The following is a 27981-nucleotide window of genomic DNA, read 5'->3' as shown; positions in this document are numbered from 1 at the left end:
GCAATAAGTGCTCTTTATTATATCCCTTCATACCTGTGTGGAGTTACAAACCAGTGCACAAATCGAACATTAAATATATGCATGTTACACGTTGTTTAGGTCGTGCATTATTTCAAATGTTCCACTCTGTTTGATTCACTTTTCATCACAGCCTACGCTGCAGCTCTGTGATGATGATACCGTCTGGAGCAGCCTGGAATTCGCGTCACCATGGAAGCGCTCAGTTTGCGACATGTATTCGCCATTTTGCTGCCTCGGTGTGTGTGTGTGTGTATGTGTGTGGTCTCCTCTCTGTGGGAATACCTCTGTAGCTTCCAAACATACAACACTCCAGATACCAGCTAAAACAACCAGGGAAAATGTCTGCACTTTAGAGAACTGTAGCCGCCGCAGCATGGCATGGACATTTGGACGACGTAACACTAGATAGTCTCGTCGAGCGACACCGAAGAGGACCAGTGGAAATGCAAGGTATATTTTCTTGCTGTTTTTCTAACTTTGCTAGCCCAGTCAGCCAGCACTAACCACTAACACAGTTAGCGGAGTAGCGAGTTAGCTTAGCGCCGTTTGAACGGTGTTGCAGTCAGCTATGATTCTATGTAACGTTAGCTAACTAATGTAGGCTGCTTAACGGTAACCGTGTAGTCAGGGATTGATTGTAAGCCCATTGAAGGCATTACTTAGTATCGTATAAGTGGCTAAGGCTCCAATCGACACACTTCATAGTAACTATTGTTAGAATAGCAGAGAATAACGTAACGTAGGTTCAATTGTAACGTTAAAGGTTATCTTAGTCATTCTGCTGATAACTATCGTGCCTGACAGCCACAAGTGGTTGTGTCCATTCGCTCATGGTGATCGATCATGGTGTTGAGGAGCAATAAGACACTCCCTCAGTTAGAATATGTACAGTTACGTGGCTGTGTTGTAACATGTTTATATACAGTATTACCGAGCCTTTTGCGCCACTGCGTCCATTTCACTCTAAGCAAATGGGAATTAATTCAGTCCTGAGTCTACTCCTATTAATTATGTTTAATTAATAGTATTAATTATCATATGTTTTGCATTCACAGCTTGACAAACAGGTGAGTGGTTTTCCATCACCAACCACTCAGGATGAAAGCTCGAAGTAAGGAGGAGGAATATTATTGTCCTCGCAGGATCGTGTTTGCGTCTTTGGATTCTCAGATTTGACCACATCCATAAGACCATCAATAATGATACCTGGATTGATCTCCCAGGAGTTACACGAGCAGCTTCTGGACCTGAAGAATTACCAAAATCGCACAAATGGGGTGGAAGAGCTCAAACTCATCCTCTCAGGAGTGGACATGAAATCAGTCCCATCTGGCAGTATTGAGGAATTCATAAATTTTCTCCCACGACTTTTGGATGACAGTAATTTTAAAGTATTGTATGGCACCTTACAAGTTTTAAACTTACTCATTCAGAAGCTAGATATAGGTGTAGACAAATATTTCAAACAGATAGTCTTTGTGGCTCTGAAGGCCCTAGGGGACACTCGCACCATCACCAGAAATGAATACATGAACGTGTTTCGACAGATGATGAAAACTGTTGCACCGCAACAAATATTGGATCATATCATTGGCAACTTGAAACACAAGAATTCAAGGGTTCGGGAAGATGTCCTTAACATTATTATGGTAGCTATGCTCACTCATCCTAGGAAAGATTTCAACATCCCCAAGCTTTGTTTTGAGGTTGCGCCATACCTGGCAGACAGCAAAAAGAAGGTTCGTCATGCTGCCCTTGAACTGTTTGCTGTTTTTGACTATTGCCTTGACACAGGGAAAAGGCAGCCTCTAATGAAAGCTGTGGACATGGTTGAACTCAATGAGGATGCAGAGGGTCTTATGGCAGCTGTACAGGCAAGACGAGCAAGGCACGTCCTGCCAAAACTCTCCTCGGAGGGGATAGTGGAGTATGGCTTGGTGGTGCCCAAGCCAGGACAGCGATGCTCCCCACAGTATGGTTCTGGAGCTGATCTGGACTGGGTGATGAACGGAGGGCGGATAAGCAGTGCCAGGAGCCACAGAACTGAACCAGACTGCGACCGATTGTATGGCTATGGCAGCTTAGGCTCCCTCACTGATGACCTTCCACTTCAAAGGAGGATTGTCAGCGCAGGTAAAGGGAAGAACAAACTACCCTGGGAGATGTCAAGCTTCTCAACCACTGAGCATGACCAGCAATGCAGTACCCCTAATGGAAAGTGCTCTGAACAGGTGGGGTCCATCAACACAGTCGACTTGCTATATTCTCACTTATCTCTTATGATAAGTAAGCCATCTGGGAACATTTCCAGATTTAGCATATGTTTTTACTAATTCTATGATTCTCTGTCATACAGCTTAGAGGGATATTCTAGTGTATTGTAGGTTAATTTACCCTGATAACAGATGAAAATTTTGTCCTTTTAGTTGTCATTGATTGACATTAATGAAGCAGCTATTGACTCAACAAGCAGTGCTCACCTTCTTTTTTTTCTTCTAAAAATACTCTTTGAAATCCAAAGCAATTAGGGCTTAATCAGTCATTTGTAGACTGCTTGTACAGAGGTTTTAGAGAGTTTTCCAGAGTGTTTTTCATATTGACTTTGTTATGTTGATTTGCTCCCAATCAGTCAGCAAGTGCAGGCATTGCAAAGAGCATGAAAGGAGTGGTTATTTGTTTGTGCCTGCTTTTTCTGCCTCCCTTTAGTCTTGTATAGTTTACAGAGGAATGATAAAACTAAACCTCATTACAAATGAATTCATCTTCAGAAATCTGGGGTGTTGACAATTTGTCAGAATTTTACATTTGGTGTTTGAATCTTAGAAGTGGCAGAGAGTTCAGGGGAGAAAACATCTCATGATGCAGTATGGATGGAGTGCACAGAGAGGGACAGTTATATCTTACTACATACTGTAGAGTTCTGCACTGTCCTCTTCAGTCAACCTCTGCTTGTGTGTATGATTGTCATCAGTGCATCCTTAGGCACAGCATACTTAAGAACATATTGTCTAGACAGCTCATGCTTGATAAGAGTTGTTGCTGTCCTATTTTATTTATTTTATACATATTTTTTTATTTATTAGCAGTCAATCTGTATCTGTTGGTAGGGTAAAAATAGGCTGAATTTGATACATTCTTATTCATTATAAACAGAGAGAGGAATAGATGGGTAAATTCTCAGAGAGCTTCGGGATCACTGACACTATTCCTGGAAGAAATACAGTAGGTGACTCATTCCCTGCACAGTGACACTGTCGCTGCAAAGATGAGCAGCCATTGTCTTGAGAATAAGCCTTGTAACAATCTGGGTCAACCTACCACTTTGTCAGGTTAAAGGATGTAATGTGGAATACATACTGTATCATTTTTTATTAGCAAAGTAACTAGAATGATTTGTTAAACATAAGCTTCTATCAGCTCTATTCTAATAATGTCCATTGGTTGAGATGAGTGGCTTTGTTTCATGAGGTATTAATTGACCATGTTTTGTTCTGGAAACTATTATCCAGCTTAGAGCCTCCATTTGAAAAAATGTTCTGTTTACAGCATTGTCTGTTTCCCAGCAACCCCATTATCACACAGCACACTTACCAGAGGGGGCGTGAAACATAATTGGTAATATCACGGGGTTATGCTTGTAAAACATGGTTTATTTACTGCTCTAGTGTTGATTGCAGTCACACCAAGTGCTTCGCAATGAGTGTTGATCAGATTGTAGGCAGTGAGACTCACCTCAGCCACACTCTCTCTCTGTCAAAGGCTGAGATGCATGCACTGATGGAAAAAATCTGTCATAATTGTCTCTCCACTTGATTTATTTATGGTAGACCAAGATTTCACAGGTTGCAGTTTGGCAGTTAAAGTTTCTTGAGAACAGTAGATGTCACGTACATTCACTTAAGTCTGTTTACAGTAGCAGAAGATCCACCTAAATGCCTGTGTCTCTTGTCTGACCTGGTCAAGTATCTGCTACACCCCTTTGTTCAGGCCGGTGGATGGAATTACACTTAGACTCCTGTTTGTTTAAGGATTGCTTTACGTTAGTTATTTGAACTTCATCCTCTATTAAATGTGCAAATTAAATTTTCTGCCTACTAATAGGTGGCCAGTGAGGATTTACTCCCCCTGACCAGGAAGCTGAGTCCAGAGACCTACATACCCAGTTTCAGTAAGTGCCAATACTTCTTTCCAAATGTATCCCATATGAGGTGACAAGTACAGCTGACTGGTTGTCATGGTCAACTTCAGCTGGACTCAAATTAGAGTGGCTTTAAATTGGATTAGCATGCTGAGTCAATGGAGTCATCATGCCACATGTCACCAAAAGCCCTGAGATGAGCACTGTAGTTAGTTTTCTAAACTCTAGCCTGCTGGTATGTTATGTCTGCTGGAAAACAAGATTTGTAGGCCAGCACTACAGTACTTCATTATAATGCTGTTTTGTCACACATTTTACCTTTATCAAAAAATTGCAGCTTCTGTGATTTGGATATTGGCCATATTGCGATTTAAATAATATTGCGATTCATTGTGCAGCCCTACTGCTCCTATATTTTATGTAATCTGGACACATGCTCATGGTAATCCTTAAATGAAGATTACAAGTGTAGGAGGTGTGCTTAGAATATTTGAATGCTGTCTCTTTTTTCATACCCTACAAAAATCATTTGTGTGCTCTGACAAATTGTTCTGCTCTTGTGTAACATTATTGTGTAAATGTCCAGTTTTTATGGCTGCAGCTGTGTGTGACCCCCTCTGCATAGCTTCTGTGTGTCCGAACAGCCGGTTCTCACAGGCAAGACTGGACTTGAAACGTTTTGAATTTATGGCTGCAAAGTTTCCCAGCTGTATTTAACAAACAATCTGGTCATCAGTCTAATCTCTCCAATATCTCCAAAATCTTCGGTCAAGATCAGTTTTTTTTTTTTTTTTCATTATATCTGAACTTAAGGACTGTTCAACAAGAAACATCTCAGCCAAAAGTTCAGGAACTTTTGTTAACTTTGTTGGACTTGAACATTTGTGTAGTGCAACAGTCAGCCACAGTCAGAATTATGTTTTAAATAAGGTTTTAGAAGACCATGGAAAGAGTAAAACTGAATACCAAAAGCAAAAAGAAAAAAGAAATTAGTAAAAGTAAACCGAGTATAGTAAGTAAATTTCTGATAATTTTATTCCCCTTTGTATAATACACTTTTTAAATCATCGGTTTACAGGGGGATTGTTATGGTCATGTAAGTTATCGGGATATTGTGCAACCCTGTTAGGTTTATAGTGTGAATGGCAAAATATACTTTCCATCTAGGTTCTGCAGAGCCTCAGAAGCCACAATCCCCCAGAAGAAGGGCGTCCCCTGCACGCCTCAGAAGAAGTGGAAGCCTCAACTTAGACCCTGACATCTTTAAAACCACCAACTTCTCTGACCCAGATGTTGGTAAGGAGTCATTACCTTGAAACGATCTGCTTATTTTTCAAAAATCCATCCCTTTAAAGTTCCTTTTGAAACTTTTTACATACAGATGAGCAAGAAAAAATCAGGAAATAAGAACATAAGAATAATAAGAACTTGAGTCCTTTAAATGGACAGTTTTCAACATCCAGCCAGCCATGAACTATAGTTCCACCTTGCTACTTTTTATCTACTCAGTTTTTCATGGTTCCTGACATGTGAATACCCTGTCTCACAGTGGCACCCAAGGGACGCCTGCTCTCAAGGAACCCCAGTGTTGAGCGCACATTTTCCCTCCCCTCGAACCCCACCACATCCGGTTCCTTCCTACTGCCCTCCTACCCATTGGCTACACTCCCAGGAGGCATGCTTACTCCAACACTGTCCCGCCGACATGCAGACTCCTCCCTCTCTATGTCCAACACCTGGCCCAACAAGAGGGAGAACAGCCCTCACCAGCGAGACACCAGCCCCTGGAGAGACACAACAGGCGCAGCAAAGGGTAATCTAGTAAAAAGACCTAAGACGTCTCATGAGCGGTCAGCTGAATGTAAAAAGTTGTGGCCTCTTTGTATCATCTGATTTGTTTTTTTTTTTTATTCTCTCTGTTCTACTCCCTTTAGGAGACCATCTCTCTAGCAGATGCTCTCCCCGGCCTCTCCGTGCCTCCCTCGTGAGTTCTTCTTCCACTTCATCATTCCGCCGGGCTCTGAGCAGCACCAGGGCAACCCTGTCTATCTCGCCAGTTGTCCCTACAGCAGAGCAGGTCCAGTCCCATAATGGCCAGAGGTCCAATGCTCCAGGCAGCCCTCAGAGTCAGCAGCTAGAAAGGGACCTTCATCTGGACCCTGATAGCATCAATGCGGTGCAAGAATCTCAAGAAGATGATCGTCTGGACATGCAGGAGGTCAGCAAACTGCCTGTTTTTTTTCCTTAGAAAGACTCAGCTGGAAAATATTGGACACTGCTAGTTCCAACTTGCACCCTCAGCATCTGAGAGTCCTTAAAGAAATACTCCAGTATTTTGGGTACAATAGATACTGTGCGACCAAAGGCATGAGGGCACAGTCTGCTAGTCCAGGGGGTTGAAGTTTGGCTCCATTAATAATATTTTCCTCTCCATGCTCACATGTGCCAATTTGTGTGTTGCACACAGATGCTGCACTCCCTGCGCTCATTGCGCAACAGCGCTGCCAAGAAGAGGGCCAAAGTGAGCCTTAGCAGTTCAGATCCAGATCCAGACAGCCCTGACTCAGCTGTGAGGCTGGACCTCGGTCTGGACTCACCATCAGACACCTCTCCAATGCTTACCAGCTCAGCCAGTGAGAGTGGTCTTTCCAGTCTGAGCTCAGTCGCCAACTCCAGCTTGAATGGCATCAAAACCAGGTAAAGGATCTACATTTTGCTGCATTTTGCATATATTGCTTTTGAAGTCCCTCCACCACTGAAACATGCCGTCTGTCTGTGTGTAGACTTGTACTTTAAATACAATAACTTCATATTGTGATAAAAGCTTTATGCTTACATCATAGGTTTCTCCTGTAGACTAGATGATCTAATTGGATGTTGATGCATCTTTAGCAAAAATTCATAAGCAATATTAAGGAAAAACTGCATGTTTTATCAAGTCAAGTTGTATTTATACATGTCTTATGTAAACACAGGCATAAACATATTGTATAACATGTTTTCAAATAAGGTATTATTTCATTAGTTTATTATTCAAACTATGTTATGTTTAATTTGTAATGAGGATCACAGTATGTGGTGACATTAGTCTGCTCAGTTACCTGTTGTTATATTCAAGTTCATTGAGTAAATGTTTTCATAGACCTGGTAACAAGTTAAAGCAGTGGTAAGCTGGTACCCATCTGGTGTTGTTTGACAATGTGTTGACTGAACAGTGCTAAGCAGATTTCCAGCACAATTTCTCACTTATCACATCTGTCGGCAGTACCGGAAACTCTGCCTCTTCAGGAATAAAACCTCGCATTGCAAGAGTGCCTTCTGCAAAAGTGAGGTCTTCTGTGTCCATGGACTTCAGCAGCCTTCAAGGTATAAAAGGGATTAAACGGTTTTACCAAACTGTATTATTGTTTAGTTTATCTTATTTATGTCAATGTTTTCTGTTTTTTCAAGGATTGTCTCAGAGAAACGAACTGTCGTCTGAGGTGGGTGTCGTTGGTCAGAGAGTCACTTACTCCAACGGATCAATCAAAACTGAGGAAGAGACAATAGGACCGTCCCCTCCGTTGGTCAAACCAGCCTTCCGTGAATCAGTCAGAGCTCTGAAGCCTGCCAAAGGTCCGTCAGCAGTGATATCAAACAGAACAGCTTGATTTTCTGGATTTACCTTCTAATAATATTTTGTGTGCTTAAATAATTAAATCCATCAGTATTCCTCTCCTTTGATTCCTAGGATCTCAGAGCCACAGCAGCAGGAACTCCCCAGCCACAGATATGCCTGAAGGAGTCATTGGAAGAGGTCAGTCACTGCAGATCTTAATTTGTGACCACAAGTCATCGTTCAGTTGTCCAGTATTCTGTTCTGTTGCCAAGGTGTTCTAGTTGAGTGCTGTTTTACAACAGATTGAAAGGAGTTACATAGAAGCACAGCCAAAGTTTGCAGTGAGCATTGTTTTCCCATAATCATCTTGTCATATACAAACAAAGACAGTCAAACTGTCTACTGTTTCTGAGTTTAAATAGAAGTCATTACTGATTCTTTTAGCAGTTGAGAAGGTTTGATGTCCACCTCTCTGTTAATACATTTACGTTATCTGCAAACATTCCCCTCATGCTTCTTAGGCATGTTTGGCACTGCAGTGTCCTCCAGCCATCCAGGAGTCGCCTTGTCACTTGAGCAGGGTGATCCTGTGGCCAAACCCCCCACTGATCCCTCAGCAGGCATCTACAGCCATGCGCTGTCCGGCAGTCACCGAGACAGTGATGACCGCCCACGTCCAGATGAGGTTAAGGTTAGTCACACTTTGTCTGGTGGTAAATCATAGTACATCGTGCAAAGTTTCCAATTATCAAAATCCCACCTGGTGTGTTTTCTACCAATCCATGTGCAGCAGAGGGTGAAGAATGCAAGGTTTAGCCGAGATAAGATGCGGCCGCAGTGTCTGGATCAGCAAGAGGGGCAGTTCAGTCAAGGGGACCTCACACGAGACAAGATTCGCCACCGAGTCAGACAGATGCTGTCTGACTCACCCACAGAGGAGAATAGAATATTAATCACTAAAGGCAAGAGAAAGATTTGGAAACCTCAACCAACTGTTTTTATTTTGCTTAAATGTATATTTCTTCATAATGTGGAGTTTAAGGCAGAGTTTAAAGGCATAATGACAAAAGACTTTTTTTAAATCACTTTTGTTGCCATATTGCACTTTAGGATTGCATCTTGCTGTGTTCAGGGTTCCCACTGGTCCTTGAAATCCTTGAAAATTTGTGAATTTGGGGGGGGGGGATCAAGGCCTTGAAAGTTTTTGAAAATAGGCATAAATAGACATGGGTCATTGAAAGTGCTTGAATTTATATAGTTTTTTTTTTTTTACTTAATTCTCAGTGTTGTAACAGTAATTAACCTTAATTCGTATCTCAAACTATGCTGTGTTTGGTCCTTGAATTTGAAGGAAATGGGCCTGGAAAGTCCTTGAATTTGATGATTAAGAAGGTGTGGGAACCATGTGTGTTATATTTTATTTTATTCTCATGCTCTTTAAAGAAATGAAATCATCCATTAAGCAGCTCATAATGTTTGCAGCCAGAGACTTGAAATTTTGATTCTTTTCTGATGTAGATCTGCATCTGAACGGCAGCACACTGACCTCCACCAAAGCAGACCTTCTCTCCAATGAGTCCCCTATCAGCCCCACCAGTCCTGTCAGCCCACCAGGACCCCAAAGCCCCATCAAGTGCTTAGCTCTGCCCCACCAGCCGAGCCCCCCCACAGTGCCCCCCAACCCCAAAAACCTGTCCCGTCTTAGGAGGGCTCCGAGCCTCGGCAGAACCCAACCATCACTGTCCCACAGCTCAGGTTAGTGGATCTTAAAAACCTAAGACTTTATCTACCTGCTGCACCAACCAAAAAACCAAAAAATGTCACTCTGCATCTTTATTATGTTGCTATGTATCATCTCTCAGATGGTTTGACACTGCAATGTAGCAGTATTCCACCACATTATAAATAGATGAACCAGTGCTTTAACAGGTCTTTGTTTATAGAAACTGTTGGAACATTAATTAGACTGTCAGAGCCATCAGAGCATGGGTGAATAAGATGTTTGCTTTGGATAATGTGCCACAATGCTTTGTTTTGACAACCTTCTGTTAATGCACCGCTGCCCACACACACTGCTTGTTTTCAGACTGATAGAGATGTAACATGAGACAGAATCTGTGTGTGTGTGTGTTGTGTGGTATCTGACGGGCCATCTAGATGAGCTGTCCCCTGGTACTATGGGCCAAAAGAAAAATCCCTCAGAGCCTCCGGAGCTGTGTCCATTTTCCAAGCCTGACCTGGCACTGACGCAGAGCTTCAACCTACTGAGCTCCGAAGAATGGTGAGAAACACTTGCATGTTACAGTATCTCAGCTACACTGCTTCAGAGCAGAATAGTTTTGATCCATCATACTGATAACTCAAATCCAGTGGTTCTACAAAGGTTTATAAAATATAGAATAGCATGAAAAATGCATTTGCAGGTGATATGATATACTTGTGGGGTAACAAAATCCTTAGCTATACATTTTATACCTTTTGTAAAGAAACTTGGTCTCAATTCGGTCAAGAAAGTCTACAAAAAATGGCTACCAGCTGTGTCTTTTTTTTTTTTACTTCAGGGAGAAGAAGATTGAGGGTCTGACATTCCTGCGCAGTCTGGCTCATTACCACTCAGACACACTCCAGGGCAGGCTTCATGATGTCTGCCTGTCTCTCATTCAAGAGGTAGTATAACTGTTGTATAACACTCCCACATCATTTTGACTCTTTGTTATTTTGCTGGTTACTCCATCTGAACTTGAACTGCTTTGCTCCTGATTTATACATTAATATCTGATTTTGCAGACCACTTTAATTTCTCTGTGTCTTAGTAATTACCGGTATACATATTCTCAGCCTTGACTGCCAGGTGCTTAGTGTTTCTGTCAGATATATGTCTATAACTATTATCTCCTGTTATTTGATGCTGGAATGATCCTGTTTCCCGTGAGGTATTAATAATGTCCATCTTATTCAGGTGAAGAACCTGCGGTCAGGTGTGTCCAGGGTTGCAGTATGTACGCTGGGCGACCTGTACACCCACCTGCAGAAGGCAATGGACCAGGAGCTGGAGGGGACAGTTAAAGCTTTACTGCAGAAGGCCGGGGAGAGTAACGCCTTCATTAGGCAGGATGTGGATGCAGCACTTGACTGCATGGTGCAGCACTGCACACTCACTCGTAGCATCAGTGCTTTACTCTCTGGGGGACTCAGGTCAGTGTGTATGTCAACATACACCCACAATGAAGTTCTGTTTCACCACACTTACAATTTGGAATTTTTGTGGGTACTTATTATGCGGCTGTGGCTCAGGAGGGAGAGTGGGTCGCCCATTAATCGCAGCGTTGGTGGTTCGTGCCACTGCTCCTCCTGTCCACACGTCGAAGTGTCCTTGAGCAAGACATTGAACCCCAAATTGCTCCTGATGGGCATGGCAGCTCCACCACCATCAGTGTGTGAGTGTGTGTGTGAATGAGAGGCAAAACTGTGAAGTGATTTGTCCGTTAAGCTAGAAAAGTGCTATATAAATGCAGTCTATTTACTGTTTACTTTTGCACTTTTCTTAACACCAAATAATTTTTAAAATTTCAATCTTTGATTGCTGAATTGGTTTCCCCTCTTCTGATAGTCACCTCAACGCAGTGGTGAGAAGATGTACCGCCCAGCATCTGGCTAATCTTGTAGAGAAGGTCGGTGCTGTCCGTCTTCTGTGTGGAAGTAAAGATCTCACTGACAGAATCTTACCTGCTGTCACCAAACTCGCACAAGACTCCTCACAGGAAGCCAGGTATGTAGAGACACTTTTTTTTTTTTGTTCTCATGTGTGTTCAGTTTGGTTAATATCTGCACTGAGTTCTCACTATTATACTGGTTCAACCCACAGGTACTTTGGGCGTCGGATGCTGCTGTCCCTGTCATCCCACCCTGACTTTGACAAGATCCTGGAGAAATATATCCCCACCAAAGACCTGCCAACGGTCAGAGACACTGTCTTCACTCTCAAGACAAAGGTACAGTGTTTTTTCCTGTATGTGTTTATAACATTGGTGTTTTTTCTAAAGGTCACACTGTTATCTTACCTGGAGATTGTTTTGGGGGGGGGTTTAGGGTCTTGGTGAGATGCCCCAAGACACCCAGTCAGCCAGGGGTAGACGCTCCCTCCCAGGCAGTGGTACAGTCAGGGCCTCATCTCTCACCAGAGAGCCACTCAACCAGACCAACAGGTGGGTGTGAATATCAACCAGTACAGCATTGTAAACACTAAATTCAGCCTTTTAAGCAGAGGTGTAGCTTACACAACCTGCTTAATACACATGGAAAGTACGTTATTCATACTTTACTCCCAGGTTTATAAACCATTCGATGTGTTTTGCATCATCTACAGGGAGTCTAATAGCCATTACAGCTGTAGATCTCAGACACAGAGTATTGCAGACAAGACCGAATACATCAAGCAGATCTCAGGTCTGCTGGGTTCAAAGGACTTCAGAGAGAGGATCAAGGGAATCGACCAGCTAACAGCCGACTGCCAGCACAACCCCCAGATGGTCATCAATAGTATATTCCAGGTTAGTTCTAGCATTTATTTTAAATCCTATCAAGATTTCTTTATGTGGTTTGTCATTGTTCTCAGTTACCACTATACAATTCAGTTTCATCATGAAAACATCACCAAAATGTCTCTCTGTCACCTTTTCCTCTTCCCCCTCCGGGTTTCCCTTCTTTCAGGTGTTTGATGCCTTCAAGGCCAGGCTGCAGGAGTCCAACAGCAAGGTCAACCTACATGCCCTTGAGTCTCTACAGAAAATCATCCACTTCTTGAAAGATAACCTGTCTCAAGTGGTCAACATCCTGGTCCCAGCAATCGTGGACAATCACCTCAACTCCAAGAACAACGCCATTTCTTCTGCTGCTATTGGAGCTATTAATGCACTTATCTCAAATCTTGGTACTCATTTCGAGAATTGAAATATTTCTGTAAGAGGTCAAATTAGAGGCTGAGTCTGTTTGGAGAATTGTCATTATTTGACTGTGATTGTATTTGTTTCCATGACAGATAACATACTTCTTCTTCAGCCTTTCTGCACCAAGGCCCAGTTTTTAAATGGCAAAGCAAAGGTGGATCTTATTGAAAAGATTGCAGGTATGTTTGTTGTAATTAAGAACACTGTAGTAAGTTTAAGCCTTGGCTTTATTGGTTTGTATGTCTGACCGCCTCTTGTTTCTTCTCACTTTTTCCAGATCTTGTGATGGAGCTCTACCCTCGCAAGCCCCAGATGGTGGAGCAGAAAGTGCTGCCCTTGCTGTGGCACCTTCTGGGCACCTCTACTCACAGCGGCACTATTCATGGCCGGGGCGGCAATGTGAGGGGTGCTACAGCCAACCTGTGCCAAGCCCTTTACGCCCAAATGGGGCACAGCCTGATCGAGTGTGCTCAGGCCTCCCAGCCTGCCAATGTCCACAAAGGTTTAAATGAGGTCCTGAGGACCTTGTCCTAAAGGTAAATCACAAGTCCAAACACAACCAGATGTTGGAAGAGAAGAACATTAACACTGACCGTACTTGAAGACAGAGATGTTCTACATTTCTTATAGTGCCTGCACTTTTATATCAATAAAGAGAAAGTCCTTAAAAATTAGGAGCTCTTATTCTTATCTCAGTGAGATTTCCTCTGGTACAGAAGCATGGACAATTTTAACATACTGACATCAGGTCTTACACATACTCAACCTGCTCTCTTTGCACTTTGAAAAGGTAGCTCATTATCATGATAGACTTCATGAGTTTTACATTTTACCATCCCATGTTTGTCATTGCTTTTTTTCATAATCTAAACATGTACTGTAGACAAATCAGAGACACTATTGTAGAATGTAAAATTTAAATGCACAAAAACACAGGGAAGAAGACAGGGACCTGAAAGATGTATATTTTTGCTGTTTCATCAAATGTGATGTGATATTTTCAAAATGTCTTATGTTGTTGTTTTGAAGATTTGTGAATTGAGATTAACAAAAATAGTACAAAATACTTTTGTACAGCTCAAATGTGTATTTGCACAGTATTAGCTTAATCTGTAATCATATGATGTATGATGGTACAGTATATAATTTATCTATTGTGTAATGGTTTAAAAGTCCTGTTAATGATGTGCTGTTGGTACCGTCTGTCTTTTTTCTTTTTTGCATGACCAAAATTAACTGGCAGGATCAAAATAGTGTATATTTTTGTTAAGAAGATATATATGTACACCGATGCCTAGATGAAGGTTGGGTTCGAACCAGTTCTCCTGGATGGGGACAGCGTGAAAGGAAAAGGAGTTGAGTTTTACTCCAGCAGTTGCCTGAGAAACAGTGAAGGCCCAGATCTGATTCTGTCTCAGTATAGTGCCAGTCTTCAAGTAGCCTTTTTACTGATCTATTGTTAAATTATATTGAAATTGTTTGTGAACAAGAAGCAAAGACAGATTGATATATAAATAAAGTGTTTTATTTCTGTAACGCTAACTTCCAGGTGCCTCATTCAAATTTTAATGGGACTGGAAATGGGGTAAAAGGGAATTGACCACAGCTATTCATGTCTAAACTTGTCAGTTACATTTTACTGTTTTTCAAAATGAAATCCAAGAAACACACATTATATGCCTTTTAAGTTACCTAATACCTTTATTAATGGGTGCATTTACTGAATACACATGGGATTCTTGTTTTCTGTTTTGACTGTAAAGCTAATGGTTTGCCCCTCTTATGTATGTAAAATAACAGAAAATAGCAGACTGTGAAGTAGAGCTGCAACGATTAGTCAACATTAATCTGCAACTATTTTGAAAATGTATTACTTGTTTAAAGTTTTTTTTAAAGAAAATAATGCCCAAATTCTCAGTTTTATATAATTGTAAACTGAATATCTTTGGGTTTAGGAATGTTGGTTGGACAAAACAAAACATTTGAAAACATCGCCTTGGAAACTGGGATGTATATTTTTCAGTATTTTCTGATGAATCAAGAAAATAATCTGCAGATTAATCGATAATGAAAATAATTGTTAGTTGCGGCCCTACTGTGAAGGATCTGACAGAGTAACCAGAATAAGAAATGTATTATGTCACTGTAGAGGCGATCCAGGTCAAGGCCTTAGAAAAGAGGTAGGCTTAGCAAGCAGTAAAAAAGACTTATATTACATTTCATTGAATGCACCAATGTTTTGACATGCTTTGATGTTTCAGATTGATCACTAATATGATTTTAATTGGCTTTTCAGGGATTGAATATTATGGCCAAGGTACATCGCTACCAAGTTTGGAATTAAATACAATGCAAATCATAATTTCCCCCGCCTAAACTTTTAACTATGAAAGTAGCTGCCATTTTGAAATTGTACTGTACAGAGATTTTGCCAGCTGCATTACTCTGTGGATGTGCTGTCCAACAAAGTGTAATGAGAGACAAGTGAATGTCAGACTGGACGGAGTCCCTGTGACCTACATGTTACAGTAAGTGATTTTACAGCATTGCAGTAGCAGGATGGACTAGCTTGCACTTGGAGGGATGCTGCTACTGGGCCTTCACAAAAACAAAGTCTAAAGGCAATCCTGATAAAGCACTGACAAAATCCTCCAACTCAAGTTATGTTAAACCATCAGTGTCAACAAATACAGTAGGACTGCACATTGGCAAAACAAATAAACCATTGTAACCATAAACCATATGTAAGTTAATCAAACATACATTTTGTACATTAGGTCTCCTCACATAGTCCCTTTAAAATGCACAGTTATAACAAATGTTCACCCTGCGTTTATTAAATCCAGTCTGTTTTCCAGTATTAAACTTTAAGAGCAAAGATATAAAAATGAGGGAGTGTATTCAGAATAATAGCAAAAGTGAAAACTCCCTTTTAAAAAGTTCTGAGCTAACCACAGTGGCATTGTCGACAAGGGCCAAATATCTTTGCTACTCAAGAATGGCAAATTCTTACCTTTGCTAACAGAGACAAATACCTTCTGAAATTATGCAAAAGACAAGCCATAATATGAAATTCTAGTTCTTAAACTGTCATGAAATGTGCTTTTTTGTGAACACAAATAGAGAAGCAAAGACTACACCTGGATTCAGTTATTTGTTACCAAATGATGTAACTAATAACTGGAGCCAAGACCATGCTGAAAACTTTAAAACAACATATTTCCTCTAACACAACTGTTCAGTAAACCCTCTGATCATTTCTTGTGCCATGAATGAGGGGTTTATGATTTTGGTTGAGTGTTCATTTAATGCTCTGCATGCTTTACTGTATTGTTCCCTCGGCTTCGCTGACCAAATGGAAAAATGGCCCCTCCTCCTGTGGATCTTTCCGTTCTGTTACTAAGGCAGCTGGATTAATGCCATGGCAACCTGGACTGGTTAGATGTTGGGAGAAGATGAGTGTGTGGTTGCCGTCCTCCGCACCTCACTTTGTCAGGGACCAGATGTCTTGGGCAGGTCCTGGTTCTCAGCCAAGTGGAGCTTTTGTCTGAACGCGGAGACATTAAGGATTCACACAGAAAGAGTTTGAACTGAAAACAGATTATTTAAATCCAGTATCTGCACCCAGAGTGCTGGGTGATTCTCATCAATAAACAGTCATTTAATTAGAAAAGGATACATTGAGGTGCTGAGCTCCTCCAGCTGCAGGAACAAATGAACAAATGGATGAGAGGTGTATCGTAAAATAGAAACTAGACTAATCACTAAAAGTGATGATATTACATAACGGCCTGTGTGTCAGGTCAGTATTTGAATTAAACTGCCATCATCCGACAGCATTGTTTACAAAAGCAAATGGTTAGCTTCCCTTCTTATCCACAGAAAGCAAAGTTACTTCACAGCCCATCTGCGCTGAGGCACAATTATCCACCGCTGCTACAGCTAACAAGTATTCCTGGCAGCAGAATCTGTAATGAGCTGAAGGCTTTTTCTCACCTCCCTCACACACACACACACACACGCACACACACACACAATACTGCAACTTCCCCACAGCCAGCATACCAGCCTCAGGCGTGGGTAACTAGGAGCCACACAAACACGCTAACAATAGAAACACTTTCAAGGCATTCTTGGACTACACATCACTGTTTGTGCTGGATAATATTTAACATTTAAACATACTAGAAAATCTGCAAAGCATACAACAATTTTAACACTGCTATATGATTAACCTCACCGTGTCTTTACTATATTGTATTTTTATTTTATGGCATATCTGCTTTATTGGAAGGTTCACAGCTAAGAGTGAAACTCTCGACTCATTAACACTGCATACATGCGATAAATGCCTCACTCTTCTGAGCCTTGGAGCACTCAAAAAGGACAACAAAAAAAAAAACATATTGCAGTGTTTCACTATTCCCTGATAAAATATTCCATGATACTTTTTTTGGCAGTTAATAACTACACTGGGGTGCTGCCATGACCTAATAATTTAATTCCCTCCTGGTATTGTTTTTAAATGGGTAAATACATTGAATGCACTCAATGTGTGGGCAATGCATTCTGGTACACTGCTATAAAGTCACAGCTGTAAAATGCCCTGATGTTCTATGTCTGACATACACTTATTACAATCCATCAAACTGCATGTATTCATTTATTTAATTGGACCTATAACAGAGGTTTGCTTGTCAGCTTGTTTTAATGTTATTTTTACTTGAAATGTCTCACTGGTGAAAACATTTCAGTGTTATGTGTAAGTACTTTACTCCATAGCCTCAGGCTTTACAGTTTGTAAAAACCAACAGTGAAACCTGTCTTACTCTGCACTACGGAACTTCTAACCCAACTAAACTAGAGTAGACTTTCAGTGGAGAGCTTTAGTGTTATATGATGCTGTTTCAGTGGCGGCTTGTGACACCATGGCAGAGACGATAGTGAAACACATACCGATTTCTTGTCATTTATGGGGCAGTTTTGGCATGCCAAAAGTGAAATTTAAAAAGGTACTGAATATTCACACATTCATGCAGGTTTATGACCTGGTGAAAACTGAGATTATGTATCTTCTTATCAAAAGAAACAACACAGATGAGGATGACCCTGTGCTGCTGTGGTTTGTGCTTACGTTACAGAGCAGGTGCTCCAGGTTGTGGTCAGAGGCGCACTTCCTCTGGTCCTCCGAAAGCTCCTCCACGTGGCTGTCGAGGCTGAAGTGCAGCCGTGCCAGCTTCTCCTGCATCTCACGCACATGCTCCAGCTGCTCAAAGGAGCACACCTTACCTAGAGTTCAACCAGACAAGTGTAACTTTTCAAAGGCACAAAGTGTCATCTCTTTTGGTTAAAGTCAAAAGTATTTCCATGGCACCAGGTGTGTATAAATAGCACCACAGCTATTTGATTTCAGTCTGATTCATGTAACAAAGCCACTTTTCAACTGGCTTTTTTTTTTTTCGGCCTGTTACAGAATATTCCCTTGGTGGCCTCTCTAATCAAGGTTATTTTACCAAAAGCCTGTAGTTTGCCTGAGTGGAAGTCGTTGAGGAGGTTGAGGAGGCCTCCCTCCATCTCTCTCACGTCTGAGACATCGGTGAGAAAGGAGTGCTGCAGGGGGGAAGACTGGACTACTTTGCTGGGTCCTGCAGGCTGGGGGGGCCTGGGCTTCTCTTTGTGGGGCCTGAAAAAGAAAATCGTCTCATTACACGCATACAGTACGAAGTATTTATTGTTTCTTTCTTTTATTACATTTTAAGGTGAAATGCAACCTGCCTCATCTATTTCTATTATTCCCAGAATGGCTTTTGACAAACCTCAAAGTGAGAATATGTAACTTTCAGAAAAAAAACAACAACACAATCTTCCTTTTACAAATGAAAAGTTGAATTCATAAGCAATAAAAAGCAACCCATGCTCAATTCAACACACTTAGGGGTTTTGCTGCTGCAGCCTTACTTGGTCTGGTATGACCAGTAGCTTATGGAGGCTAATGTTAGAAAAGTTTATGTAAACATCACTGTATAACAGACATTACTGAGTCAGTCCCCTGACGTTATGACTCTGTACGCATTTTAGCTAAATGCTGAACAGTAGTTCATGCATTCACCATTAACCAATAAATGTCAGTTGTTCAGAAAAAGTTACGTAGTCACGCTTTAAAGAACTATTCTGATGTAATATACCGTATATATTATCAACGTTGACAAAATGGTGAGTGTAGTGCATCTAATTTTGAGGCACTCCAAAATCATGATTTTCAAGATTATATACACTTTTTCTACTATACTCAGACGTAGCTGTGGTGGAGATACTGCACACTGTACGTGATCTCATGCGATCTCATCTCTCATAGCCAGTAATCTGTTAGAATGATAGGACAAAAAAATGCAAACAACATCTGCAGCAGTAGAACTACTGGTGTTTCCTGGAGGATTTCCCTGTTACATTAAGACACAAACCTGGTGGTCTTTGGTGGAGCTACGACGGCTGTGAACACCTCTTTGGGCTGTCCTGGTGCTCCTATGGACCGCTTAAACTTGCCTCTGTTCTTGGGGGAGGGGGGCTGCGGCAGGCCGAGAGAGAAGGTGGCACTTTTGCTGGCTGGCAGGACGGTGAGTTTGCGGGGGTTGATGGGGGGAGGAGGGGGCTGGGGAAGAGACACCTTTGGGCTCCGCTTTTTGCGTTTGTCTTCCATTATTATTTTTATCTTTTAAGCGAAGCTCTCTGGGGTAAGATGAGGGGGCACTGCCTGGCTGGTGTTCAGGATGTCCTGAAAACAACAAAGGTAGGAAGTTCAAAACCAGCAGTCTTCCCCTCCCTCAAACAAGGGCCCTGTGGAGGATCCGGACTGTGCCTAAATTAGTGCTGCAGCTCAAAATTCTCCACTCTGCAAAAAAATAAACAGTGATGCTTTCATTAGTTTAACAGCATTCCCAGGTAATCACAACAATGTCACAGAAAAATCTATGTGCTATTGCATTTTAAAATTAAGTGACAGTGAGGAAGAGTATAACACTGATCTGCCCACCTAAATGGGATTGCATTTAGATGAAATTTTTTAATAGAAAGCCATTTTCTAGTTGTTTTTTCATAATGCTTCCCTGGTGTAAAAAGTGGGAGTGAAACAGCTGCCTGGAAAGATATTTTTAGACCTTAGAGAATATGTGTGAAGTGAAGGGAGGCGAATTACTGGTTTGAGGACATTTTCCAGCAGCCAATCAAACAGTAGCAGTAGGCTTTGTTTTCATCTTTTACTACATGAATGACAGACACCAAGATGCAGAACATGAGTCCTACTGTATGTTGTACAAATGGACCAAATGAACATAGCGTTCAGACAAATGGCTGAAGGAGAAAATCAATATGCTGCATTATTATTGAGACTTCTCTATGGTAGGATAGTGGAGTTCAAAGGCCTTACTCTTATCTATTTAAACTCAGTGACCAGAATAAACACATTTTCAGTGTGAAGCAATCCAATGAAATAGAAATGCCTTGCAATAAATGCAAATACTTTTATATTAAAATTATTACAGGACTTGTATTGGATTGCAATTGTTTCTCGTTTGCTGTTGACTTATAAATGTGGTGTTTTATATTAGGCTCTTAGCAGTTATGCAGTGATATCCGTATCTTCTCCCAATTACAGCAGTAGAGTTTATTGTTATATCAACAGACCAAGTGAGTGCATTAATGTCACTATGATCTCGGCACTGAGCCTAAATAACACTGTATCCTTTTACAATGGAAGAAATTACTATTATAATAGCTGTCATTTCCATAACACTGCGCCAGCCTCCGTTCAAAGTAGAATCCAAAGATGGCCACTACAGTAATACACAAAGGCAACTTTATACACTGAAATCCTTCTTTACTTGGATTCCATCAATACTGCAGAAAAGCGGATGAAAGACCAATATGCAGACAGCAGTTTGTTACACCATGTTCTTAAATTCAGTGGGAGAGAAGACGTGTAGATAGATGCATCGTCTACGAATGACACAAATAAGACTTACCGAATCAATTACGCACCGGAGAGCAAACCGGCTGGGCACAGCGTCACATTTCTCCTCCTGCCACTTAAAACGTTGAAGTACACTTAAGTCATATGCATTGGCCTTTATAAATCACGGTGGTGTTGAATTATCCCTGCAGCACCAGTGTGAATTACCGATAAAATGCAAAGCGCGGCATCGATGCGCTCGGCTCGTGCGGAGTAGTCTTTATCCTTCTTAAAGGGCCAGTCCGCCCCGCCGTGTGCCAGCAGAGCAGCAGCCTTTACGGTGCGGAGAACAGGGTGCTGCGTGTGTACTGCTGGACACTGATCAGCTGATGATGGTTCTTTACAACTATACTTATATCCCCTTTTATAGCCTAGAGGGTTTAGCGTTACAGTTACTCAGGACCTGCAGTAACTACAAACAGGCCACATGGTGGCGCCAGTGTTCTCCATCTTTCTTTCCAGTGCTCATCGCTGTCACTGACATCTTGAAGTAAGACAGTCAGCACTGAGTGATAGATAGTCGCTGAGTCGCTCAAGCCCGCCTCTCCCTCTCAGTCCCTTTCATGTCTTGAAGTCTCGAAGTATAGTAGTACCAAATATTTTATTTAATAATTAGGTGTTGCGTGCTGTACATAATAGGGTAGGACTGTTGTTGATATGTTGTTGGTAAACATGGGAAACCTCTATTAGTGGCTTTCCTTGTAACTTAAAGAGGATTTGACACATGAAGACCCGTTTAAGGTTGTCTTCTGTCGAGTCAAAATGTACAGTAGGCTATACAACACCCTCTACCCTAACCCTCAACAGGATAAGGAAAACATTCAATGGGGGGAAAAAGGAAAGAAACTTCTAACAGAGCAGGGACACCTCTTCTTCTGTGGTTCTGCAGGGAGCTTTCCACAGAGAAAATAACTGATGATGTCAGCAGGGTTATCTCAGCTTGGGCTTGGAGACTTCCTCACAAACTAAAGGGATGGAGTTTGAAAGAAGTGGATGTTTACCAGCCAGGAAGGGTCTAAAATAAATTGATATTGGCTTGTATTATGGGAATTGAATGATCCAGCATTTTTTTTTTGCATCGGATTGACCTTTTTTAAATCTGTCTCAGGTACGTCCCACAGCTTTATGAAAAGTGCGATACTATGGATGCAGAAAAATGCCATGACAATATGAGTTTCATAAACAACTGAATATCTGTTTGTCAAATTTTATTTTAACTACTGAATACTCAGGATTGAAATTTCAACACCACTGAATTTATAGCACTGTAAAAACCATCCATCTAAATTTATGTGGCTGGAATATCTGTCTTTTTAGTAATTTAAAGTTTTGCAATTTCAAAAATCTGAACTTCTCTTTCTTTGGAACAAGACTGACAGAACCTGATAGGTGTGATAGATTGGGCAGCCCGGATGTCTGGTGGTCACTAATCCAATTTGAGCAATTTCTTTTACTTATCTTTTTAAAATCTTTAAATCTAAAAATGAGCAACTGAATTTGAGCAACAGCTTTTTTTTTAAATTGTCAAAGCACTTCAGTTCAGTTTGATGGTTTTACAAGTAAAATACTTCAATGCCAATACTTCCATATCAATCCTAAATAGCTGGAAAAACCCATTAAATATTTTAATTCAGAAATGGTAAAACATTAAAAGTTCACAGCAATGAAGAGTCAATTAGTGCACCTTGTCAACTGACATTTACACCTATTTGCTGAGAAATTGTTTCATTTTTGAAACACAGAGGCCTCTTGTGGTCAGAATGGAAAACATATTTTAGAACCAAATAAAACTAAAGCAAACCTTTAAAGTAATACAAAAATATTTATTTTTATTATTATGGCAGATCAGAACAAAAACATGACACAAAATGCAGTTGGTAGAAAAAAATACAGAGCTCTTAGGCATGTTTGTGTTGTTCCTAAGTGAATGCGACCGATAATAACTCAAGTCTAACTGACTTTCTGGTCTGATGAGCTGTTCGAGTACGAGTATGCCTTTCCCAGGACTATTCTGTCTCTGAGAAGCTTGAAGAAGGCGTAGTAGTTGCTGAAGAGAATCAGAGCCAGTGATATCGTCTGATGCCACTTTTCTGAACATATCAACGAGTAGAGCTGGTAGAATATCATGGCACCCTCTAGGATGATGAGTATGTTCAATATTCGTAAAGGCTTGTTGAAGAAGAACTAGGTGAGGGAAAGAGACAGGATGCAGTCAGTCATCAGATAACGTATGTGCAAGTAGCTGCCATTTTGAAATACCACAAATATTTTACAAAACAGGCTTTGTCAGTACAGGCTCTCTGAAATCTGTGGCGTCCGCTGTTGTTCTGCAGGAACAGATCATTTAGGAATACTCACATAGAAGCGATAATGGGACACATCTGATGGAACTGCAACATTGTAGTGACCCATGGCCTTGTAGACGTTCTTATTATGTTTGACCAGGACTCCCTGTGGCCACATGTACTCTTCCGTCCATCTGTGCAAAGAGAGACAGCAGAGTGAGAGTTGGATTTGACTCAAATGAGTCCAAATGGACCTAAAGCCCAGTAATAAACTACGAGCGGTACGTACATGTGCTGAAGAACATTAGAGCAGAGGGAGGGGTCTACTTTCTGCCAGCAGCCCAGGTGAGCTGCAGCTTTGTGAAGCAGGTCACAGTATCGAGGTGGCAACAAGTGTCTCATGAGGATGACTGACGTGCTGACTGACACCAGGATGAAGAGCTCACAAGACCAGCGCTTGTCCACATACTGTGTACTCTGAAGGAAAATATACAGGCGGAAAAATATTAAGACTTTGAGAAGCGTTATTAGAGCATATTAAATGATGAAGTTTAAGAAAAGTTACAAGTTACAATTAAGACTTAAAGAAGTCCAACAGTTTCTTACCTTGACAAACCAGACAGGTACAAAGGCCACATAGTAAGCACTGAGCATTGAGCTGACCAGCACTTCCTTCATCCTCCAGTTAAAGTCCATCTTCAGGTACTCCACCTCCTTGCGGATGAGATCCGGGGAGAGGCAACAGGCATGAGTTGGCATGGCCTGGACGCCGTACAGCTGGCTGGTGTGCTGCTTCCACGTCTCCTTCAGCACCGTCAAGTAGTCCCTGCCCGGGCCCACACTGCCCACCTCTTTGGAGCCGATGCTGGCAATGGGGGAGAGCGGACCTGCTCGCCGGAAGTCACAGCTCAGCCTGAAGAATGGAATATACATCCCAAATCTGCAGAAAAGAACAGCTACAATTAAGGTTTACCATACCTAAAGCCCTGCATCAACACTGCCAGGGTAGGCGGGCAAATATTCTTACACTGATTACATACATTTGTGGTACAACAGCTTGCACTGATGTTAAAACCCCAAATAAATATGGCTCCAAAATGGTGGTTGACACTGACAGTATACACAGTTTCGACTTGCAAGGCTTTGTAAAACTGTGAGCCAAGTATCTTTGTCTCATCAGTTAAAAACAGTTTCACAAAACCTAAATAATACCACATCATGAAAATTGTATCCTCTTTCAGAAAAACGTTAAACTTGACCACCTTCTGCACATCACTCAACTGCTTGCTAGGTGGGGGTATAAGGATAGAGGGTGTCATTTGCTGTACAGATTATAAAGCTCCTTGAGGCAAATTTGTGATTTTAGGCTATATAAATAAAGTTGACTTGATTTAATCGAAGAAAAGGTTTCAGTCGTAGTCATCTGGACACTGTTCTGTTTTCTGAGAACTCAGAAATTTAAGCTACTCTGCGTTGCTTAGGCCCTGCCCTCAGGGAGGAGTCTTCCTGAGTGTCTGCTGTTTACCCTGCCTAGTTTCACCTGAAACTGACCTTCTTTTGTTTCCATGATGGCCCAGTAATCAGGCCTATTGTAAGCAACACAGATTAGCTTAAATTTCTGAGTTCTCAGACCATTTTCACAATTGAGAATGACTTCCGGATCCGAAACGTCTTGATTCTGAAAACAATGTCCAGATGACTACGACTGAAACCTTTTCTACGATGGAACATTCCTGGACGAATGAGGGACTACATTGTCTTGACTTGGTTTAACTAGGTGATATACTCAGGCCACCCAGGCTGAAAATGTTTGCAAACACAGACACCATGGACAACAGTGTCCTAACAACATATACCATCAGGCCTACCAGGAAATGAGGGGTACATCATTCAAGCGCCATTTCACCATGCATTAAGTTATCAATATTTAAATAAGCCAAATGTGTTTCAATTGAAGCTCTTCACTATTATGCTCAACACACAACAAACAGCAAACAGAACAAGCAAACAAGCCTTGAATGATCACTTTCAGCATTCAAATCTTGGTTCAGACTACATTTAAGCAAGCACAAACCTTTTGTCAACCATATATACAGCTTGTTTCAGCAACAACTGTTTTCAAAACACATTTGTGTGCAGAAATGCACATCTAGATAATGACAGATGGAGAAAATACAGCTAAAGCTGGGTACCACAAGGTATGAAATTCAAGCATTGGAACTTCAGTAATGTGTGTGGACAACATGAAAGTTTAAATAAATATATAAAACTATTTCCTAAGTGGACTCGGTGAAGTTGGAGGAAATAATTGTGGAAATGTGGAGGAATGAGTGTCAATTGGACATTTCAAGCACAGATTATGACAACACTGATAGAAGAGAATCAGTGGAAGGAGACTGTGACTGCCCTTCAGCTATTAGGTGAAATGATGGTATGACTACAGGCAGCTTTGTTCTTCCTGTGGACACTTACGGGTAGCAGAGGAAGAGCAGGCTGAGGACAGAATAGGTTCTGAAGAGGTAAATGAGGGAGCGACACAGGCTCCAGCCTGTCAGCGTCAGCACAGCGAACCGAGCCATCACTAGAAAGATGGAATGAGGGAAGGATAGTTTCCCACTCTGTGATGCCTGGGGAGAGAAGAGGAGGGAGACAGAACAGTCAAATGCATTGATACAATTTGGCCATTGCACCTTTAATCAATATAGAAACACAATCTAAGATGTAAAAGAGAAACAAAAGGACCCTTGCATCTATTACAGAGTAACATACATATAACTATTTTATATTTGAATGTATAGAGAAACAAGTCAGGGACAAACGCTTAATTCCAAAAAGGTAGAAGCCAAAAACAGAATTCTTACCTCTTTAACAATTGCTGCAATTAACCTCCTTGCCAGTATGATGACAATGAACACCAGCATGTTATAATCAATAAGGTGAAAGTTCTGTAAATAATAAGACTGAGTTAGGATTATTGCTCTCACCACACCCACTGACATCATTCTGTCAGCATAAATAAGCACAGCCCAACAGTACCAGTAACCATACCGTACCAGTAGATATTTACATTTAAAAACCAATAGAGATGCAGTCATCTATGGCAGCCCACATAAAACACATACTAAAAACATAACAACTGCTGAATATAATACCTGATAACCATAATAAACATTATCGTCAGTCAATAGCTGACCACTGAGCACTCACCAGTGATGTGTGTGAGGGAGGGTGTGACGGGGGGTACCACCACACAGTCTTGTAGATGTTGACATAATGGACGAAGAGGGCAATGAGGTGGCAGAAGAAAAGATGGAGCTCGAACAGCACATTACGATCCACAGATAACTCTGGGATCTTACAGTGCTTCAGAGGAACCACCGTCTGCGCAGCCAGCGGGGGGCTGGACATGCACGTTCCCGAACCATTCCTGCAGACAAAACAAAGCCTTTTATTATGACGTGTATTATTCTGTTATAATGTCATAGTGCATTCCTGCAGCCCAGATGGAAGGAAATCCTTCCAGACTCTCAGGCTGCAACGTTCACTTCTTTACTCTCACAGTGTGTGTTTAGCAGCGGTATATCCGAGCTCGACTTACCTTGTACGAGATCGCACCCCTGTGACCGGGGAGCTGGTCGAGTGGTTGCCATTGCTGACCGAGCCTGGTTCACTGCTTAGTGGAGGTCTGCAGTACGTGGTACGGTTCGCCCCTCTCCTTCCACCAGCCATCGCAGACACACCCACAGCTCACTTCTCCCAGCTGTGTGTCTAGTTTTATGATTTCTCTCCTTGTTCTTATACCTTTTTACAAGAAGAGAGCAGGTCAGACACATTGTGACTGGGAGGGCTGAACCTGGAACATCCAACAAAATATGTAATGATATGTCTTGAGTAATGGGTGTAAATTATTTCAATGAGTCTGTGATATGTGTCACGTAGGATAGAATTTACTGGCACAGCATCAACCTACAGTTAGTAATGAAATTATATTTTGGTCAGTGATTGGATTAGACACAGAGCTGATAATAAAAGGAGTGGTGTCATAACAAACACAACAAAAAATACATCTTTGCAATCTTAAATTCTTTTTTTTTTGTTGCCAAACAAGGTTATTTATTTTTTTGCCAACTAAGCACGTGCACGGCCAACTAGATCATATGATCTGCAAAAACTCTCCCTCATAAATATGCATCACAAACAGCTAGCGTTAAACAAGTTTGCACTAGCTGCATAGCATCCCTTAATATGGTGCAAGTTTTGCGGAAGCTGACATTACAAGCTAGCTTAATAGCTACATCATTTTCTCTCTTCCCGGGTCAAATAGCTCATGAGAGCCGTTTCAATCTGGGACATGAGGCAGACGGCGAAAACAACGTGGACGAACACAATGAGCGACGGTCTCCAATGTGTCCGCCAAGACCATGCTTGATTAAATACAAAGATTGAGGCCTAGGCTAACAGTCTCTCTGGCCAGCTAGGTAGCTTCCAACCAACCTATCAAACAGGCTAGACAAGAAAATGTAAGCTTACCAGTGGCGGCGTCTGTTGTCTGCGTTAGATGCTGCTCTGTTGCATTGATAATAAGTTAAACGCAAAACATTTTCAAAATATTTATTGAAATACTGGCGTGTTTTTCTATGAAATCAGCGAAGACAGTCATTGTTGATGTGAAACTAGCCGCTGATAGATGGGGGCGCGGATATGTTAGCGACCTGTGGGAGGAGAGTCATTTAAAGGGACATTCCGCCGATATTCAGACAGCCGCAACAAGAAAGGAAAGCAGTGTGTTTTGATGATAGAGAATATACTTGCACATGTTTATGTTTCTTTGTAATACAACTGCAGGATCATAAAAGTGACCTTTTTTTAACAAATCTAGGCTGTTGCAACTGTATATAATGTTTGCTCAAGTACTGTACTTAAGTACAAGTTTGAGGTACTTGTACTTTACTTGAGTCTTTTCTTTTCCTGCCACTTGGTACTTCTAC

At 41.4% G+C, this 27981-nt stretch overlaps 3 protein-coding genes across 9 annotated transcripts; 1 reads left to right on the top strand and 2 right to left on the bottom strand.

Annotated features, from left to right (window-relative positions):
* Positions 1-193: 193 nt before the first annotated feature.
* LOC122861324 (TOG array regulator of axonemal microtubules protein 1) lies at positions 194-14239 on the top strand. Of its 3 annotated transcripts, XM_044165499.1 has the most exons (24): positions 198-471; positions 1077-1088; positions 1816-2252; positions 4123-4189; positions 5327-5455; positions 5709-5972; positions 6094-6377; positions 6627-6856; positions 7425-7525; positions 7610-7774; positions 7890-7955; positions 8279-8448; positions 8548-8719; positions 9276-9512; positions 9915-10038; positions 10319-10424; positions 10717-10952; positions 11368-11526; positions 11623-11749; positions 11847-11962; positions 12124-12307; positions 12468-12687; positions 12796-12882; positions 12981-14239. In XM_044165499.1, exons 3-24 carry the CDS (start codon positions 1833-1835, stop codon positions 13235-13237), a joined length of 3921 nt encoding a protein of 1306 aa, XP_044021434.1. In that variant the 5' UTR covers positions 198-471; positions 1077-1088; positions 1816-1832; the 3' UTR covers positions 13238-14239. The 3 variants fall into 3 exon arrangements, with proteins under 3 accessions (XP_044021433.1, XP_044021431.1, XP_044021434.1); XM_044165498.1 differs by having other exon boundaries at positions 194-471; positions 1077-2252; positions 8551-8719; XM_044165496.1 differs by having other exon boundaries at positions 194-471; positions 1077-2252.
* Positions 14213-21092, bottom strand: ccdc28b (coiled-coil domain containing 28B). 4 transcript variants are annotated; one of them, XM_044165502.1, is made up of 6 exons: positions 20722-21076; positions 19165-19475; positions 18217-18386; positions 17838-17992; positions 16383-16405; positions 14213-16250 (listed from the first exon to the last, which is right to left on the bottom strand). In XM_044165502.1, exons 2-6 carry the CDS (start codon positions 19398-19400, stop codon positions 16196-16198), a joined length of 639 nt encoding a protein of 212 aa, XP_044021437.1. In that variant the 5' UTR covers positions 19401-19475; positions 20722-21076; the 3' UTR covers positions 14213-16195. The 4 variants fall into 4 exon arrangements, with proteins under 4 accessions (XP_044021437.1, XP_044021435.1, XP_044021436.1 ...); XM_044165500.1 differs by having other exon boundaries at positions 19165-19592; positions 20722-21075; XM_044165501.1 differs by having other exon boundaries at positions 19165-19592; positions 20738-21075.
* Positions 21093-22510: 1418 nt separating this feature from the next.
* Positions 22511-27710, bottom strand: tmem39b (transmembrane protein 39B). Of its 2 annotated transcripts, none has more exons than XM_044165495.1 (9): positions 27524-27710; positions 26592-26846; positions 26201-26420; positions 25855-25938; positions 25466-25620; positions 23600-23933; positions 23283-23470; positions 23067-23187; positions 22511-22892 (listed from the first exon to the last, which is right to left on the bottom strand). In XM_044165495.1, the coding sequence occupies exons 2-9, from the start codon at positions 26720-26722 to the stop codon at positions 22659-22661; spliced, it is 1467 nt and encodes a 488-aa protein (XP_044021430.1). In that variant the 5' UTR covers positions 26723-26846; positions 27524-27710; the 3' UTR covers positions 22511-22658. The 2 variants fall into 2 exon arrangements, with proteins under 2 accessions (XP_044021430.1, XP_044021429.1); XM_044165494.1 differs by having other exon boundaries at positions 26592-26794; positions 27524-27709.
* Positions 27711-27981: the final 271 nt, after the last annotated feature.

This window comes from Siniperca chuatsi, linkage group LG15 (genome assembly GCF_020085105.1).
Source record: "Siniperca chuatsi isolate FFG_IHB_CAS linkage group LG15, ASM2008510v1, whole genome shotgun sequence".
NCBI lineage: Eukaryota > Metazoa > Chordata > Actinopteri > Centrarchiformes > Sinipercidae > Siniperca > Siniperca chuatsi.
This window is presented reverse-complemented; position numbering and strand designations above follow the sequence as displayed.

Coding starts and splice junctions, on each gene's coding strand:
- LOC122861324 (XM_044165496.1), top strand. CDS start 1,221: ATGATACCTGGATTGATCTCCCAGGAGTTACACGAGCAGCTTCTGGAC. Junction 11,963..12,123: donor CCACTCAACCAGACCAACAG/GTGGGTGTGAAT, acceptor CATCATCTACAG/GGAGTCTAATAGCCATTACA. Junction 12,308..12,467: donor TCATCAATAGTATATTCCAG/GTTAGTTCTAGC, acceptor CCCTTCTTTCAG/GTGTTTGATGCCTTCAAGGC.
- ccdc28b (XM_044165502.1), bottom strand. CDS start 19,400: ATGGAAGACAAACGCAAAAAGCGGAGCCCAAAGGTGTCTCTTCCCCAG. Junction 18,387..19,164: donor GCTCCACCAAAGACCACCAG/GTTTGTGTCTTA, acceptor TTTCTTTTTCAG/GCCCCACAAAGAGAAGCCCA. Junction 16,251..16,382: donor GAGGAGCTCAGCACCTCAAT/GTATCCTTTTCT, acceptor CTCCGCGTTCAG/ACAAAAGCTCCACTTGGCTG.
- tmem39b (XM_044165495.1), bottom strand. CDS start 26,722: ATGGCTGGTGGAAGGAGAGGGGCGAACCGTACCACGTACTGCAGACCT. Junction 25,621..25,854: donor TTGCAGCAATTGTTAAAGAG/GTAAGAATTCTG, acceptor TTCTCTCCCCAG/GCATCACAGAGTGGGAAACT. Junction 23,188..23,282: donor TCTAATGTTCTTCAGCACAT/GTACGTACCGCT, acceptor CTCTTTGCACAG/ATGGACGGAAGAGTACATGT.